We start from the raw sequence: 16830 nt of genomic DNA on the forward strand, positions 1-16830 counted from the left end.
AAATAAAACTTCATTTAAATATTTGTATTTCAGCCAGAGGTTAATGAATGTGCATATGTTATTTATATATGTACCTACTATAGTAACAGAAATCAATTATCATTGCCGAGTATTTAATTTTTGTTTCGTTTGTTAGGAAGTCACAAACCATGTGACTGGAACATGATTTGATGCGTAGTACTCTGTGGCATACTGACCAATCAGAGTTATCGGGGTCAGATTATTTTTCCTCTTCGACTTCTGCACGCACACGCTGGTCTACTTGACAACTTGTTACGCATTGATGATGGTGTCTAAAGGGATGGGTGTTTTTATTCTCTGTATTATGGCATCCTACGTTTGGAATAAAATCATTTGTAATGACAGATTTTGTCAAAGTTTGTATAGTTTTTTTTTTTTATCAACAACATTGGGGCCATTCTAGATCAATGACGTAACGCTGACTTTTCAGATGTCAGAGCCGGTCATAACTTGTAGCGGTAGGTCAAATGACGTGTTACAAAATGTTGAGGGAGGTAGTCTGGTTGCGTAATTGTTGAATTACAAATGCCACGTGAATGTCAATGTCCAACCGACACTATCAACTGAAGTCATTGTAGACCTACGGTTCACAAGTTATTTTTAAAAAAAGGTTTTAATAATACGAGTCGGTAGTGCACACCTGAGATACTTGGGTCGTAGTTCATGAACCACCTCGGAACCAGTGGATTTTTCCCATCCAATCTATCCTAATCATGCTCGTTGTACATAATAATGAAATTAAGGACAAGTTGATTCATATACATATACACATATACACATACACACACAGATATATATATATATATATATAGTACATACTGTAATTTAAAAAATCAGTGCATGTCATGATTATATTTCTATAGTACTACTCCTGAAACGTTTTAATAAATTATAACTCGATTCCTGAAAGAGAAAAGATATCAGACTGCATTAATGAACCGAAAAAACCCATAAAATTAGAAGACGACATTATTTGTTTATTGGTTTATGTTTGCAACATATGTCTCTGCACTTACATCTACCAATTACTTCATAAATTAATAATGCTTGGTTTTCACACGCCTTAGAATTTTGAAGAGTGCAATTTTTCACTCGTCTAAGCATTTTAAGGTGTGCAATTTTTCACTCGCCTTTGTTTTTCAAAAGGCAAGGACTGTAACAATGCACTTACTTTTAACTTTTGATATATAACAATGTGCTTACTATTAACTTATAATATATAACAATGTGCTAACTTTGAATATGTAACGATGTGTTTACTTTACTTTCAATATATAACAATATAATAATGATGTCTTAATCTGTAACTTCTGATATATAATAATGCGCTTACCTTTAACTTCTGGTATATGACTGGTATGGTGACGGTTGCGTTGATTTTACGCATCAGGTTAACGACTTCGTTTTCATCAAGGACCCCGGAGTTGAGTGAGTCGGCCTTCTCAAACAGTTCTAGCAACCACGTGCTCGGGTTAAGGAAATCACTGACAACTAATACTTGTATATGAAAAAACCCATTAAAGGGACATTCCTGAGTTTGCTGCATTGTAAGATGTTTCCGACTAATAAAATATTTCTACAATTAAACATACATATTAAATATATTTTCTTGTTTAGAATATCAGTGTACTGAATGTGTTTCTGGTCATATTAATATTTATAAGAAGCCCAAACTGGATTTTGTCTTCAAATAATTTTGTATGTATGAAAAAATATTTTTTAGGAAATAAAATGAAAATTAATGTAGTACAAATATTAAAACGATCAGAAACACGTTTAATATACAGCCACTAATAGTCTAAACAAAAACATATATTTAATACGTAAGTTTAATCGTAGAAATATTTTATTAGTTGATAACATCTTAAAAAATTGCAGCAAACTCAGGAATGTCCCTTTAACTAAACTGTAATTAGATTATGGTATATTTTATATCTACAGACATTACTAGAAGTAACAGCTGCCGAAGCCTTAAAAGTATTGCAAACATACCTAACAAAATTTAGATAGTGTAAGTCAGCATTAATTTTTCTTTAAAAGTACCACCCCTATGGAAAAAAAGAAAGAAAGAAATGTTTTATTTAACGACACACTCAACACATTTTATTTACGGTTATATGGTGTCAGACATACGGTTAAGGACCACACAGATTTTGAGAGAAAACCCGCTGTCGCCACTACATGGGCTACTCTTTCCGATTAGCAGCAAGGGATCTTTTATTTGCGCTTCCCACAGGCAGGATAGCACAAACCATGGCCTTTGTGGGCTACTCTTTCCGATTAGCAGCAAGGGATCTTTTATTTGCGCTTCCCACAGGCAGGATAGCACAAACCATGGCCTTTGTTGAACCAGTTATGGATCACTGGTTGGTGCAAGTGGTTTACACCTACCCATTGAGCCTTGCATAGCACTCACTCAGGGTTTGGAATCGGTATCTGGATTAAAAATCCCATGCCTCGACTGGGATCCAAACCCTTATGGAGATCCACATAAAATGTTATGTATGTATTCTTTTCACCTTCGTTAACAACAAAACTAAATATTATGGTTGGCCCCTTTTCTAGGTAGAATTGTTATGTGTATATGTGTAATTACAGGTAGAAAGTTTAAGTTTGTTTTCTTTAACGACACCACTAAAGCACATTGATTTATTAATTATCGGCTAATGGATGTCAAACATTTAGTAATTCTGAAATGTAGTCATCAGAGAAAACCCGCTACATTTTTCATAATGCAGAAAGGGATCTTTTATATGCACTTTTCCACAGACAGGAAAGCAAATGCTGTGGTCGACTGGTTGGAACAAGAAAAAACCCAATCAGCTGAATGGATCCACCGAAGTGGTTCAATCCTGTGATGTACATGTAAGCACCTCAAGCGAGCACTCAACTGACTGAGCTAAATCCCGTCCAAATTACAGGTAATTACATGTATAGGTGTTTATGTATAATTACAGGTAGATACTATATATAGGTATTTATGTATAATCACAGGTAGATACTATATATAGGTATATAAGTATAATTACAGGTAGATACTTTATATAGGTATTTATATATAATTACAGGTAGATACTATGTGTAGGTGTTTATATATAATTACAGGTAGAACCTATGTACCGTATAGGTGTTTACATATATATAATTACAGGTAGATACTATATACAGGTATTTATATATAATTACAGGTAGATACTATGTGTAGGTGTTTATATATAATTACAGGTAGAACCTATGTACCGTATAGGTGTTTACATATATATAATTACAGGTAGATACTACATACAGGTGTTTATATATAATTACAGGTAGATACTGTGTAGGTGTTTATTATAATTACAGGTAGATACTATGTATAGGTGTTTATGTAGAGTTTCAGGTAAGATACTAGATATAGGTGTTTATATAGTATAAGTATAGATTTATGAATACAGGTAAAAACTATAGAGAGGTGTAATACAGTATACCTTTATTATGTAATTACAGGTACGTGTCAAAGCTATGTACTGCTAACCTGTTATTTGCATACAGTGTATGTAACACTATGCAGGTTTGTTTGCATAGTACTACTACAAACATTAGAGCCATGCATTTCCCTATTAGTTTAAGTTGCAGGGTTGTTCCTATCATTGTAATGAAGGCAATGAGTTATCCGTTACATAATTATACAGTGGAATCCACTTAATAGCATATACTGGTCTATCAGCATACATCTAACATGCACTGGTGCTATGCAATTAAGTGGATTGGACTGCACATACACTTTGTGACCGATGCGATCATAATATGAAAGAAACACTGAAATTGTTCTGTCAATATTCCACGCATCTAGAGAAGATGAAACTTCCCAACAATCTTGTAGGACCGAGATGTGACCTACGATGTGAAACACACCGTGAACCGTCCAGTCAAAGGTGACGTAGACGGATTGGACAGATTTTCTTCTCCGTACCCAGCCTGCGAGATTAGCACTGCGTTATGTACAATTTGTCTGGCGTTTGATGGACAACGTTTCCCCCCGACTTGCTGAATGGGACGGAATTGGCCGGCGTTGTTCTCCACAGGACCCTCTCAGATGTCATTACCGAGCGGATCTCCGACACAGAGGCCAAGACTTTCTGATCGCAGAGAACTCATTTCATTCAGCAGGCGTATCACGCTCCCAATCTAACACGTGTAAACAACGACATTGATTTTTAACCCCAGGATACAAAGTTAAAGTTAAAGTTTGTTTTGCAGAACGACACCACAAGAGTACGTTGATTTATTAATCATCGGCTACTGGAAGGAAGGAAAGAAATGTTTTATTTAACAATGCACTCAACACATTTTATTTACGGTTATATGGCGTCAGACATATGGTCAAGGACCACGCAGATATTGAGAGAGGAAACCCACTGTCGCCATTTCATGGTCTACTCTTTTCGATTAGCAGAAGGGATCTTTTATACGCACCATCCAACAGACAGGACAGTTGTGGAGCACTGGCTGGAATGAGAAATAGCCAAATGGGTCCACCGACGAGGATCGTTCCTAGACAGACCGCGCAACAAGAGAACGCTTTACCACTGGGCTACGTCCTGCCTGCATCGGCTATTGGATGTCAAACATTTGGTAATTTTGACATATAGTCTAAGAATAGCAAGGGATCTTCTATATGCACCATCCCACAGGCAGGATAGCACATCCTTTGATATACCAGTCATGGTGCACTAGTTAGACCCAGGGTTTCTGCCAGAGGGTAAAACTAATATGGCGCCATAACCAAATTGTTTTGCAGATTTTTTTTTTAAAGTTAACCTTTTGACAAAATTAATTACTCATATCATTACTGTATGATTTTCTTAACCCTAACCCTAAACGTAACCCATTTTCTTTCGGGAAGGGTCCCCCATATCCCCTGTTGACTGTGGTTGCATTCAATTCCATAGCGCCATACCCAAAAACTTTTTTCTGGCACAAACACTGAGACCCTAGGATAAAACCTACATGTAAACTATGGCACTGATTATGGTTCTAGATTCATGTTCCAGGATACAACCTATATGAGTCACATTCTCACTCCAGGATACAACTAGGTACAAATTGTGATATAGATTTTGGCCACATTCTTTTATCCAGGTCACAACTACATGCAAACAAGGACACTGATTTTAGCCACATTCCTGCGCCAAGATACAACTTACATGTATATATAAACAATGACATTGATTTTAGCCACATTCCCATATACAGGATACACACTATATTGAATGACAGTGATTTTAGTCACATTCCCAAATACAGGATACAATCTATATTGAACAATGACAGTAATTTTAGCCACATTCCCATATACAGGATACAATCTATATTTAACAATGATAGTGATTTTAGCCACATTCCCATATCCAGGATACAATCTACATTGAAAAATGCCAGTGATTTTAGCCATATTCATACATCCAGAATATAATCTATACTGAACAATGACAATGATTTTAACCACATTCCGATATCCAGGATACAATCTACCTTGAACAATGACAATGATTTTAGCCACATACCCATATCCAGGATACAATCTACACTGAACAATGAGTGATTTTAGCCATATTCCCATATACAGGATACAATCTACTCTGAATAATGACAATGATTTTAGCCACATACCCACAGCCAGGATACATTCTACCGGGTATATGTATATGTAAACAATGACATTAATTTTAGTTATTCTCGTATCCAGAATACAATCCAAATTAAGAAAGGACATTGATTTCAGCTACATTCTTATATCCAGGATACAACCTATATATAAACGACATTGATTTTAGTCATATTCTTATATCCAGGATACAACCTATATGTAAACAATGACATTGATTTTAGTCATATTCTTATATCCAGGATATAACCAATACATGTAAACAACGACATTGATTTAATTTTAGTCATATTCTTATATCCAGGATACAACCTACATGTACATGTAAACAATGACATTGATTTTAGTCACATTCTCATAGCCTTGATTTGAGTGCCGAGTCTGACCTACTGAAATGCTCCAAGCTGCCATCTTTAAAGGTTGACTTAACATTCTGCCCGATCTAATGCAGTACACACTAATCTGCATGGATTTTAACAAATTTAGCTCAACCTTCACAGATGGGTTATTTAAACCACACTCTCTCTTGGTTTGAAAATCTTGCACTCTATCAACTGAGTTGATAGAACTGCTACCAGCCATACTGCCAGTGGGAGTTACTGCACCAAACCACCACTACACGATCTGTGATAGGCAATTACTGAATTAGACGAAAAGGTAAAACCCAACACTGCGACAGTGAAAAAAACAATGGTTGATAACATAATAATAATGACGTGCCTGCCAGGTCAATAGTTAACCGTCAATGAAATCATGATCAATCAAACGAACACCAGTGGTGTCTGTGAATGCCTGTTTTATTAGCCGTATGAACAATAATTAAAACACCTGGGTAAGAGGAACCCACACCTCAATCACAATGATCACATCTGCAGCAATGACAAATTAGACAATAGGCGCTACTGCTGATGACGTAGAAGCATGAACAGTCATGTCACTGGTCTCGTCAGGCATGCAGAGTATGAATACATAGTGGATCGTGTCCTTGAGAGAACATTTTGTTTCATTAAAATGAATAAACATATTTCAGTGACTACTATTTCACCAACCTCAGTTGCCACAAAATCAACTGTTGTTCACCAGCCGTTTACTTAAACCGTTCTCAGATTTCTCTAGTTGAAATTTAGAACATTGATGAGGTTCAATCTTCTCCAGGAAAAGTGATTGATCACTCCCGCTCTCCTCCACACTCGCCTCGAAAGGTTTCGGAGTGCAGATAATCGATCACCTTGCAGTAAAACATTTAATAAATTGTATGTGAAACTTTTCAGGAGAGTGATCTTCATCTCGCCTTGATTTTCCTCATGGTAAAGACTGTGATTAACTTTGTTACTTAATACACTTTTATCACATTTCTCTAGCTGAGATTGACATCATTCATGAAATTAACTTCATTTTACTTAAAGCTTTATCACATTTCTCTAGCTGAGATTGACATCATTCATGAAATTAACTTCATTTTACTTAAAGCTTTATCACATTTCTCTAGCTGAGATTGACATCATTCATGAAATTAACTTCATTTTACTTAAAGCTTTATCACATTTCTCTAGCTGAGATTGACATCATTCATGAAATTAACTTCATTTTACTTAAAGCTTTATCACATTTCTCTAGCTGAGATTGACATCATTCATGAAATTAACTTCATTTTACTTAAAGCTTTATCACATTTCTCTAGCTGAGATTTTCAACATTCATGAAATTAACTTCATTTTACTTAATAAATCTTTATCACATTTCTGTAGCTAAGATTTACAACATTCATGAGATAAACTTCATTTTACTTAAAACCTTTAACACATTTCACATGCCTGTATGGCAGAAGTCAGCTTACTTTCTCAACCAGTCTCCTCTTTATCTCCGCTCCATTTTCTCTCTCCCTGATCTTTCTCCCTCAAGCTCCCCCCCTCTCTCACACACACATGTTGAATAAATGAATGTTTATCGACACCCCAGTATAAAAAATACATATCGGCTATTTCGGAATTATGTAAGTACATACATGCTGGACACTACATATAACCAGAACTAACAATGTCATTAACTAAACAAATATTCATTTCCTTCAATTGCCTCGGTCTACACACCCAGCACTCCTGTACTCTCTTAAGTTACCGTCATCAGTGAACAGTAACTGAGATTTAGATCACATTCACACACCCAGCACTCCTCTACTCTCTCAAGTTACCCTCATCAGTGACCACTAACAGATTTAGATCACATTCACACACCCAGCACTCCTCTACTCTCTCAAGTTACCCTCATCAGTGAACACTAAACTGAGATTTAGATCATATTCACAAACCCAGCACTCCTCTACTCTCTCAAGTTACCCTCATCAGTGAACACTAAACTGAGATTTAGATCACATTCACACACCCAGCACTCCTCTACTCTCTCAAGTTACCCTCATCAGTCAACACTAACTGAGATTTAGATCATATTCACACACCCAGCACTCCTCTACTCTCTTAAGTTACCCTCATCAGTCAACACTAACTGAGATTTAGATCATATTCACAAACCCAGCACTCATCTACTCTCTTAAGTTACCCTCATCAGTCAACACTAACTGAGATTTAGATCATATTCACAAACCCAGCACTCATCTACTCTCTTAAGTTACCCTCATCAGTCAACACTAACTGAGATTTAGATCATATTCACACACCCAGCACTCCTCTACTCTCTTAAGTTACCCTCATCAGTCAACACTAACTGAGATTTAATACCATTACACACAGATCATATTAACACCCCCCACCCAATCAACTCACCGGTATCCTCATTAGATCTCACCAGTTGCTATTTGGCAGACTTAGCAAGCTAACCGAATTATACTCTTAACCACCTTTAGTATCTCTCCATCAATGAATTCTCATGGGATTTCTCTGCTTGATTCAGCACGGGGTCACAGACACCAATCAGTTTTCAAAGTGTTGTGTATTAAAGGGAAGTAATTCTCCATGGGGAATGGAGGGGGGTGGGGGGTGGGTGGGTTGCTAATTGGTAGTACTAGGTAGAGTGATGGTTGCAGCAGGTTTTCCAGAAAGGGGCAGGACATAGCCCAGTGGTAAAGCGATCGCTCGATGTGTAGTCGGTCTGGGATTTCTCGTTCCAGCCAGTGCACCATGACTCCTATGTCAAAGGCTTTAGTATGTACTACCCTGTCTGTGGGATGGTGCATATAAAAGATCCCTTCCTGCTAATCGAAAAGAGTAGCCCATGAAGTGGTGACAGTGGGTTTTCTCTCTCAATATCTGTGTGGTCCTTAGAGATATGTCTGATGCTGTATAACCGTAAATAAAATGTGTTGTGTATGTCATTATATAAAACATTTCACTGCAGGTAGTTGCAGACTTCAAACTGCACAAAGAAAGGTACCACTGAAGTCAAACATTTGGTAATTCCGACATATAGTTTTAGAGGAAACCTGTGACACTTTCCATTAGCAGCAAAGGATCATTTATATGTACTTTCCCACAGACAGGATAGTACATACCACAGTCTTTGATATGCCAGTCATATGGCACTGCATGGTGGCACTGTAATTGAACAAAACCATTATGGCGATCAAAATCATATTTCCGCACAAGGCCACTGGCTAACATGTGACTGTTTACATGTCAGGTGCTTCATCCAAAAGACTGCCACTATCTTCACCCTCCCCCACCCCACCCCACCCCACCCCCACTCCACTACATCATATATGTATAACCTTACTCACAATAATGATAATAATGACTTTATGTTTCGAATTTGAAACACTAAAGCCAACCGTTTACGAACTTCTTACACGGCTCTGTCTGTAGGATGGTGTATACAAAAGATCACTTGCTACTAACGGAAAAATGTAGTGGGTTTCTTTTATATGTCAGAATTACCAAATGTTTGACATCCAATAGCTTATGATTAATAAATCAAAGTGCTCTAGTGGTGTCTTTAAACAAAACAAACTTTAAACTTTTCTTACATGGCTCTAAGGCCAACAAGAAATCTGTGGAATTAAATGTCTCAGCTATAACAACAACAATTGGTGCACTGTGATGAACATCCATACGTGTAGGTGCAACTATAAACCAAGTTTCATCAATCCAGGACTAATAGTTTGTGAGAATCTGATCTAAACATGAAACTTGAACAAACGTTGATGCTGTTGCCACAGTCGGAACAGTAATACCAAAATGTAAAAAATGTACCTAAGACATGTGGACAGAAAAACATACTTTTAAAGGCGCAGAATCCAGTTTTAACCCATAAAAAAATCGACACTAAATTTAGTTAATTTACAAACCTGTATCTCATTTGGAGTAAAAGTTGAGTCTGTGATGTTAAACTGGGAAATATCCTTAAAAATAGACTAGAACTCGAGTCAATAAACCGCTACTTCTCAGACACATTTGCATTTTTAAAAAGTAGTACTACAAACACCAGGATAACCAGAAACACTTCGGTTCTATGGAAATGGATAATCTAAAGAATAAAATATAAGTAATGTTTGATTTCAGTGATGATAAATAGCTCTTTTTTACGGTTTCTTTGTATATTTGTAGTATTTATAGGTGTTTTAATTATTTGCTTAAATAGTTGTAGTTACGACAATTAATCATGATTAAATTAAATGCATCATTTACGACCAACAGTATATCAAGTAAATTTAAATATTTATTCTAAAAGAACCATCACTTCTAAAACATTTCAGTTTTGCAAATCACATCTTATTTTTAAAAAGGAGAAAGCTAGTAAATAGAAAATATTTAGAAGCAAACATTCAAAAAGGAATACAAGTATTAATAAAATCAACGCTTAAACTATTACATGAAAAAAAGTTATTTTACTTTTGTTAATAATATGATAAATAAAATCACCAACTGAACAAAATAATAATGTGAAAAAAACTACTCTGACTCGTGAAATCCTTGTTTTCTTTGACCCACCCCTGATTTTTTGTGACCTTATCTGGTGCAGGGTTTCTGCCAGAGGGTAAAATGGGTATGGTACCATATGCAAATATTTTTGCAGAATTCTTTTTTAAGTTAACTTTTTGACAAAATACTCTTATCATTACTGTATGATATTCTTAATCCTAACCCTGAACTTAACCCATTTTCTTTCTGAGGGAGGACACCCCCATATCTCTGTTGACTGTGGTTGCATCCAATTCCATAGAGCCATACCCCAAAAATTATATCTGGCAGAAACACTGTGGTGGTAGTGCTCCATGTTGGTTGTTTGATGGTGGTGCATCAGAATCAGATGACTTGTCCATACAAAACCTCTTTTTCTAGGCAAGTATTCATTCCTGATGAGACATCAGAAAAGCTGATGTCATGTTGTGAGCAGTGTTCGTTCCATGTTTGTTGCTCCATGGGAGTCCTTTTGCAGATAGTTCCTGGTTCTGCTGACTCAGGGTGTACTTCACTAGTTTCAAGAATACCTGGTTTATCAGCTAGTGCAACAGACACACCAGAATAGTTAAGCAAACTGAAACTGGTATCCTTTAATGAAGAAACTATGTTCAGCAGCTCATTGGTTTGGGATACACCAGGTATATTCAAAGAATATAGTGTTTACATTTCCAACGAGGGTGTGTACTGAATATCAAATCCAGAAGTAGTAAACACTATACCATGTCCACCTGTTAAGTATGCAGGATTCCCTCCAGGTTATATTGAGTGAACAGTAAACCCTACAGCTTCTGCTGTGCATTGGGTGTACTCTCCGAGTTCTGTTGTGTGTCCATTGATCTCTCCAGGTTCTATGTGTGTTCAGTGATCTCTCCAGGTTATGATGTGTGTTCAGTGATCTCTCCAGGTTCTATCGTGTTCAGTGATCTCTCCAGGTTCTATTGTGTTCAGTGATCTCTTCAGGTTCTACTGTGTTCAGAGATTTCTCCAGGTTATGCATGATGTGTGTTCAGTGATATCTACAGACTATGTTACGTGCAGTGTTCTCTCTGTTTTGTTGAGTGTTAAATGATCAATCCTCTGGTTTCTGTTGTGTGTGCTAAATTATTTTCTGTTTCTGTTGTGAATTATATGTCATGTTCAAGTTCTCTTGTGTATGCTATGTAATGATCATGATATATTGTATGTGTGTTCTGTCATGTTCTTCTTCAGGTTCTGTTGTGTGTACTATGTCACGTTCAGGTTCTGTTGTGTGTGCCACGTCATGTTCAGGTTTTGTTTGTGAGTTCTCTATTATGTTCAGGTTCTGTTGTGAGTGCTATGTCATGTTCAGGTTCTGTCGCAAGTGATCGGATCGGGGGTCTGACTCAGGACAGGGATATTCTGTTGCAAATATTTGTTAACTGTAAAGTTAATCAAAGTTCATAGATCTTGCTATTGTTTATGTTGAGGCCACATTCACTTTATTCGCCTTTTAACTTTACGTCTGATTACACAGTCTTTTGTTACTGGACTTTGTCCTGGATAACTTACAATGACGTTTGTATGTGCAATATTGTTAATCCATAACCGTAACATAATCCATAACATATAATTAAATAAATGTACATCCAAAATCAGTGTGTTTATGCTTGCACTTTGGTCGTATATGCCACATACAATATTATTATGAATTAAAATTGTATTTACACATACAAATTATATGTTGGAAACTTTGCTTCGATTAAAAAACTTCAAAATAGATATTTGTTTTTCAAGAAAATTCACCAAAACATGTTTATTATTATAATTTTGGTGCACATAAAATAGCAAACCATACAAACATTAATATTACTGCAATTCCTATTTATATATACAGACACCATTTTTGTCTGTTGCCAAATGGTTCGTTGCATGCAGTACCAAATATTTTTCTTAAATAGACCGGGCTCTCACAACGACAAAAGTCATATTATTTTTAGGATTCAAGCACATAAAAATATTGACATAATGCATGCTCTATTGTACTTTGCATTTGTAATTTCTATCACAGATCGATAACAAAGAATACATGTGTCGTATTTGGCACATACATGTACGACCAATGTCAGACATAATTATATAATGAACTGTATTTAAAAAGGGTGTATCTACCATACTTGACCAGTCATGTTCACATAATGGACAGAAAGCAAATCGGAGGAAAGTCGTTTGTGTCAGTTACATCTATTTTTGTGCAAATTGGTATCTGTGATTCACTTACGACCATTTAAATCCTTCTGTATAAGCGATGCAATTAGGGACACAGCTACGATTTTTTGTGACAATATGTAATCGGGGATGGCGATTCCAAATATGCAAAAAAGATGTTTTACGTCGTATCTGCCATACAATCTTTTAGCTCTCATGCGACGAATTTATCTTTAATATTTTACGGACAAACCGTTTGATGAACTTCCCTCGCCTTATACCATTTGTGACACTGAATGTTAAGTTTGAGCTTGTATATGATTGGGAGGGTGAAGGTCAACAAAAACATAACTAAGTTAACAAAAGGATATGAATTTCTCATTTGTTGCATTTCTTCTATTGCATTTGAACCTGAAATAGAAACATAAACAATATGGGATAGCCATTGTTTTTGTTTTCATTTGGAATATAATGGCAACTACAATGTGCTAAAATATTTCACAATAAATTCACCAACACACCTATCTGACAATTAACACTTTAATTAGACTAAATGCTGCAGTTTGTTTGGCAAAAATTTAGTTCACGTATTTGGAAATATAAAATCACCAATATGCCAAGAATATATATAGATCTCCTGGAATAATAATAATAATAATAATAATAATAATAATAATACCAGAAATGATGGTGATGATGATGATGATGATGATGATGGTGGTCATAATACCAAGCATTTTAAGAGTACTGCTAAAGCAATATATGTCCCCCACCGGGCCCAACCAATTTTCATATCTCCTAAGTTCAAGGGCCATAACTCTGTCAAAAATGGGTAAATCACCATGGAAAGTCAAACTTGATCTATAACAGTACATGATAAAGCTATATACACAAAATATCGGCTCAATATCTCAAGGCAATGTAAAAAAAACCATCAGGAAAACTATATGTGGGACAGATGGACGGACAGACAGACAGACAAAGATGAAATCTATAGTCCCCTCCAGTTGGACCGTTAGGGGGCTAATAATGTACTACAGGAATTACAATAATGATGATGATGACAATTACAGTAGTAGTAGTAATGATGGTGGCACTGGTAGTGGAGGTGATGGTGATGATGGTAATGATGATGGTGATTTATGATGGTGATAATGATGATAATGATGATGGTAATGATGATGGTGATTTATGATGGTGATAATGATGATGGTGATGATGATGGTAATGTTTATTTATGATGATGATGACAATTTATGATGATGATGATAATGATGATGCTGATAATGATAATAAAAACAACTACAATGTAAGACTTACAGTTGTTAAGACTTCAAGTTGGTGTTGACGAGACAGGTGAGACCGGTGATGATAATGATGATGATTGATGATGATAATAAAAACAACTACAATGTAAGACTTACAGTTGTTAAGACTTCAAGTGTTGACGAGACAGGTGAGACCGGTGATGATGATGATGATGATGATGATGATAATAAAAACGACTACAACGTAAGACTTACAGTTAGACTTGGTGTTGGCGTTGATGAGACAGGTGAGACCGGTCACCCAGATGTTGGCCTCATCTGGCGTGTTGGCAATCAAATCCATCGACTCAAACTCCTCCCCGAATATTATCGAGAATGCGCACTCGTCGGGGTAAATTCCCGCAATCTCCTTATTCCGTAACGCGTCCGTCGTTTTACCCTGCCTTGCTTCCTTTATGGTATTCACAGCAACTGAAACGAGGAACAATTTTACTTGAGGAAAAGTAACTAAAACTATAGACATTTGCAGAGCGAACGCCTTTATCATACTATGGAATTTACTACAAGTTATTTATTTGTGAACCAATTGTTTTTTAAATTGCACACAAAGATAGTATTTTTTTGTTATTTCCAAAACACTTTTACTTTTCTTCTTATGTCAAAACAAACTGAAATTATTTACAAAAGAAACATTTTTGTACAACAACTTTACATTTTACGTGAATGAAATTAAAAAACTATAACTTGGCACAGCAATGATGGTCAAGTAAAAAACCCAGCAAAGGATTTTTTTTTATTATGCACTTGGTCAGACAGGACAGCACACACCATAGCCTTTGAGGTCTTTGGACACTGGTTGGAACTGGAAAACCCCAATGAATCCATCAAGGTTGATCAATCCTGTAACCCATTGTAGCTCAGACAAGTAGTCTACAAGTACCACAGTACTACCACCTCTACTGGTCTATGTAACTTAAGTACCACGGTACTACCACCTCTACTGGTCTGTGTAACTCAAGTACCACCTCTACTGGTCTGTGTAACTCAAGTACCACTTCTACTGGTCTATGTAACTCAAGTACCACCTCTACTGGTCTATGTAACTTAAGTACCACGGTACTACCACCTCTACTGGTCTATGTAACTCAAGTACCACCTCTACTGGTCTATGTAACTTAAGTACCACGGTACTACCACCTCTACTGGTCTGTGTAACTCAAGTACCACCTCTACTGGTCTGTGTAACTCAAGTACCACCTCTACTGGTCTGTGTAACTCAAGTACCACCTCTACTGGTCTGTGTAACTCAAGTACCACCTCTACTGGTCTGTGCAACTCAAGTACCACCTCTACTGGTCTGTGTAACTCAAGTACCACCTCTACTGGTCTGTGCAACTCAAGTACCACCTCTACTGGTCTATGTAACTTAAGTACCACGGTACTACCACCTCTACTGGTCTATGTAACTCAAGTACCACCTCTACTGGTCTATGTAACTTAAGTACCATGGTACTACCACCTCTACTGGTCTGTGTAACTCAAATACCACCTCTACTGGTCTGTGTAACTCAAGTACCACCTCTACTGGTCTGTGTAACTCAAGTACCACCTCTACTGGTCTGTGTAACTCAAGTACCACCTCTACTGGTCTGTGTAACTCAAGTACCACCTCTACTGGTCTGTGCAACTCAAGTACCACCTCTACTGGTCTGTGTAACTCAAGTACCACCTCTACTGGTCTGTGTAACTCAAGTACCACCTCTACTGGTCTATGTAACTTAAGTACCATGGTACTACCACCTCTACTGGTCTATGTAACTCAAGTACCACCTCTACTGGTCTGTGTAACTCAAGTACCACCTCTACTGGTCTGTGTAACTCAAGTACCACCTCTACTGGTCTGTGTAACTCAAGTACCACCTCTACTGGTCTGTGTAACTCAAGTACCACCTCTACTGGTCTGTGTAACTCAAGTACCACCTCTACTGGTCTGTGTAACTTAAGTACCACGGCACTACCACCTCTACTGGTCTGTGTAATTCAAGTACCACCTCTACTGGTTTGTGTAACTCAAGTACCACCTCTACTGGTCTGTGTAACTTAAGTACCACGGTACTACCACCTCTACTGGTCTGTGTAACTCAAGTACCACCTCTACTGGTCTGTGTAACTCAAGTACCACCTCTACTGGTCTGTGTAACTCAAGTACCACCTCTACTGGTCTGTGTAACTCAAGTACCACCTCTACTGGTCTATGTAACTCAAGTATTAAGATAAATCTGTAACAGAAAGGGGCGGGATGTAACCCAATGGTAAAGCGCCCACTTGATGTGCGGTCGGTCCAGGATCGATCCCCATCGGTGGACCCATTGGGCTGTTTCTCATTCCAGCCAGTGCTCCACAACTGATGTAACAAAGGCCGTGGTATGTACTATCCTGTGTGGGATTGTGCATATAAAAGATCCCTTGCTGCTAATTGAAAAGAGTAGCCCATGAAGTGGCGACAGCAGGTTTCCTCTCTCAATATCTGTGTGGTCCTTAACCATATGTCCAATGCCATATAACCGTAAATAAAATGTGTTGAGTGTGTCTTTAAATAAAACATTTCCTTCCTTCCTCAAGCAGAATTTCATAGTCAACGATGATTGCAAAATCTTTCAACACAGGCTTTCTGCCAGAAAACAATTTGAAGGTATGTAATAAATTCAAAATAGAACAGACCATAAATGCCCCATCTCAGTGGTTATGGATTTGAAATGCTTTGAAATCAGACACTTTATTTCATGCTTTTAAAAAAAAAATTTAAACAATTGTT

The 16830-nt window shown here is 37.0% G+C and overlaps 1 protein-coding gene across 3 annotated transcripts in view; it reads right to left on the reverse strand.

The window, feature by feature from the left end:
- Positions 1–16830, reverse strand: part of LOC121380405 (inactive phospholipase C-like protein 2) — a 169690-nt gene that overhangs the window by 89499 nt on the left and 63361 nt on the right. For all 3 annotated transcript variants that reach the window (XR_005958929.1, XM_041509200.1, XM_041509201.1), the window contains exons 3-5: positions 14271–14486; positions 13119–13158; positions 1355–1484 (exon numbers count right to left, since the gene is read on the reverse strand). Coding sequence is in view for 2 of the 3 variants with exons in the window: in XM_041509200.1 (XP_041365134.1) it covers positions 1355–1484; positions 13119–13158; positions 14271–14486 (386 nt within the window). In the remaining variant the exon portion in view is untranslated. The remainder of the gene's footprint in view (positions 1–1354; positions 1485–13118; positions 13159–14270; positions 14487–16830) is intronic.

This window comes from Gigantopelta aegis, chromosome 9 (genome assembly GCF_016097555.1).
Source record: "Gigantopelta aegis isolate Gae_Host chromosome 9, Gae_host_genome, whole genome shotgun sequence".
NCBI classification, from domain to species: Eukaryota; Metazoa; Mollusca; class Gastropoda; order Neomphalida; family Peltospiridae; genus Gigantopelta; species Gigantopelta aegis.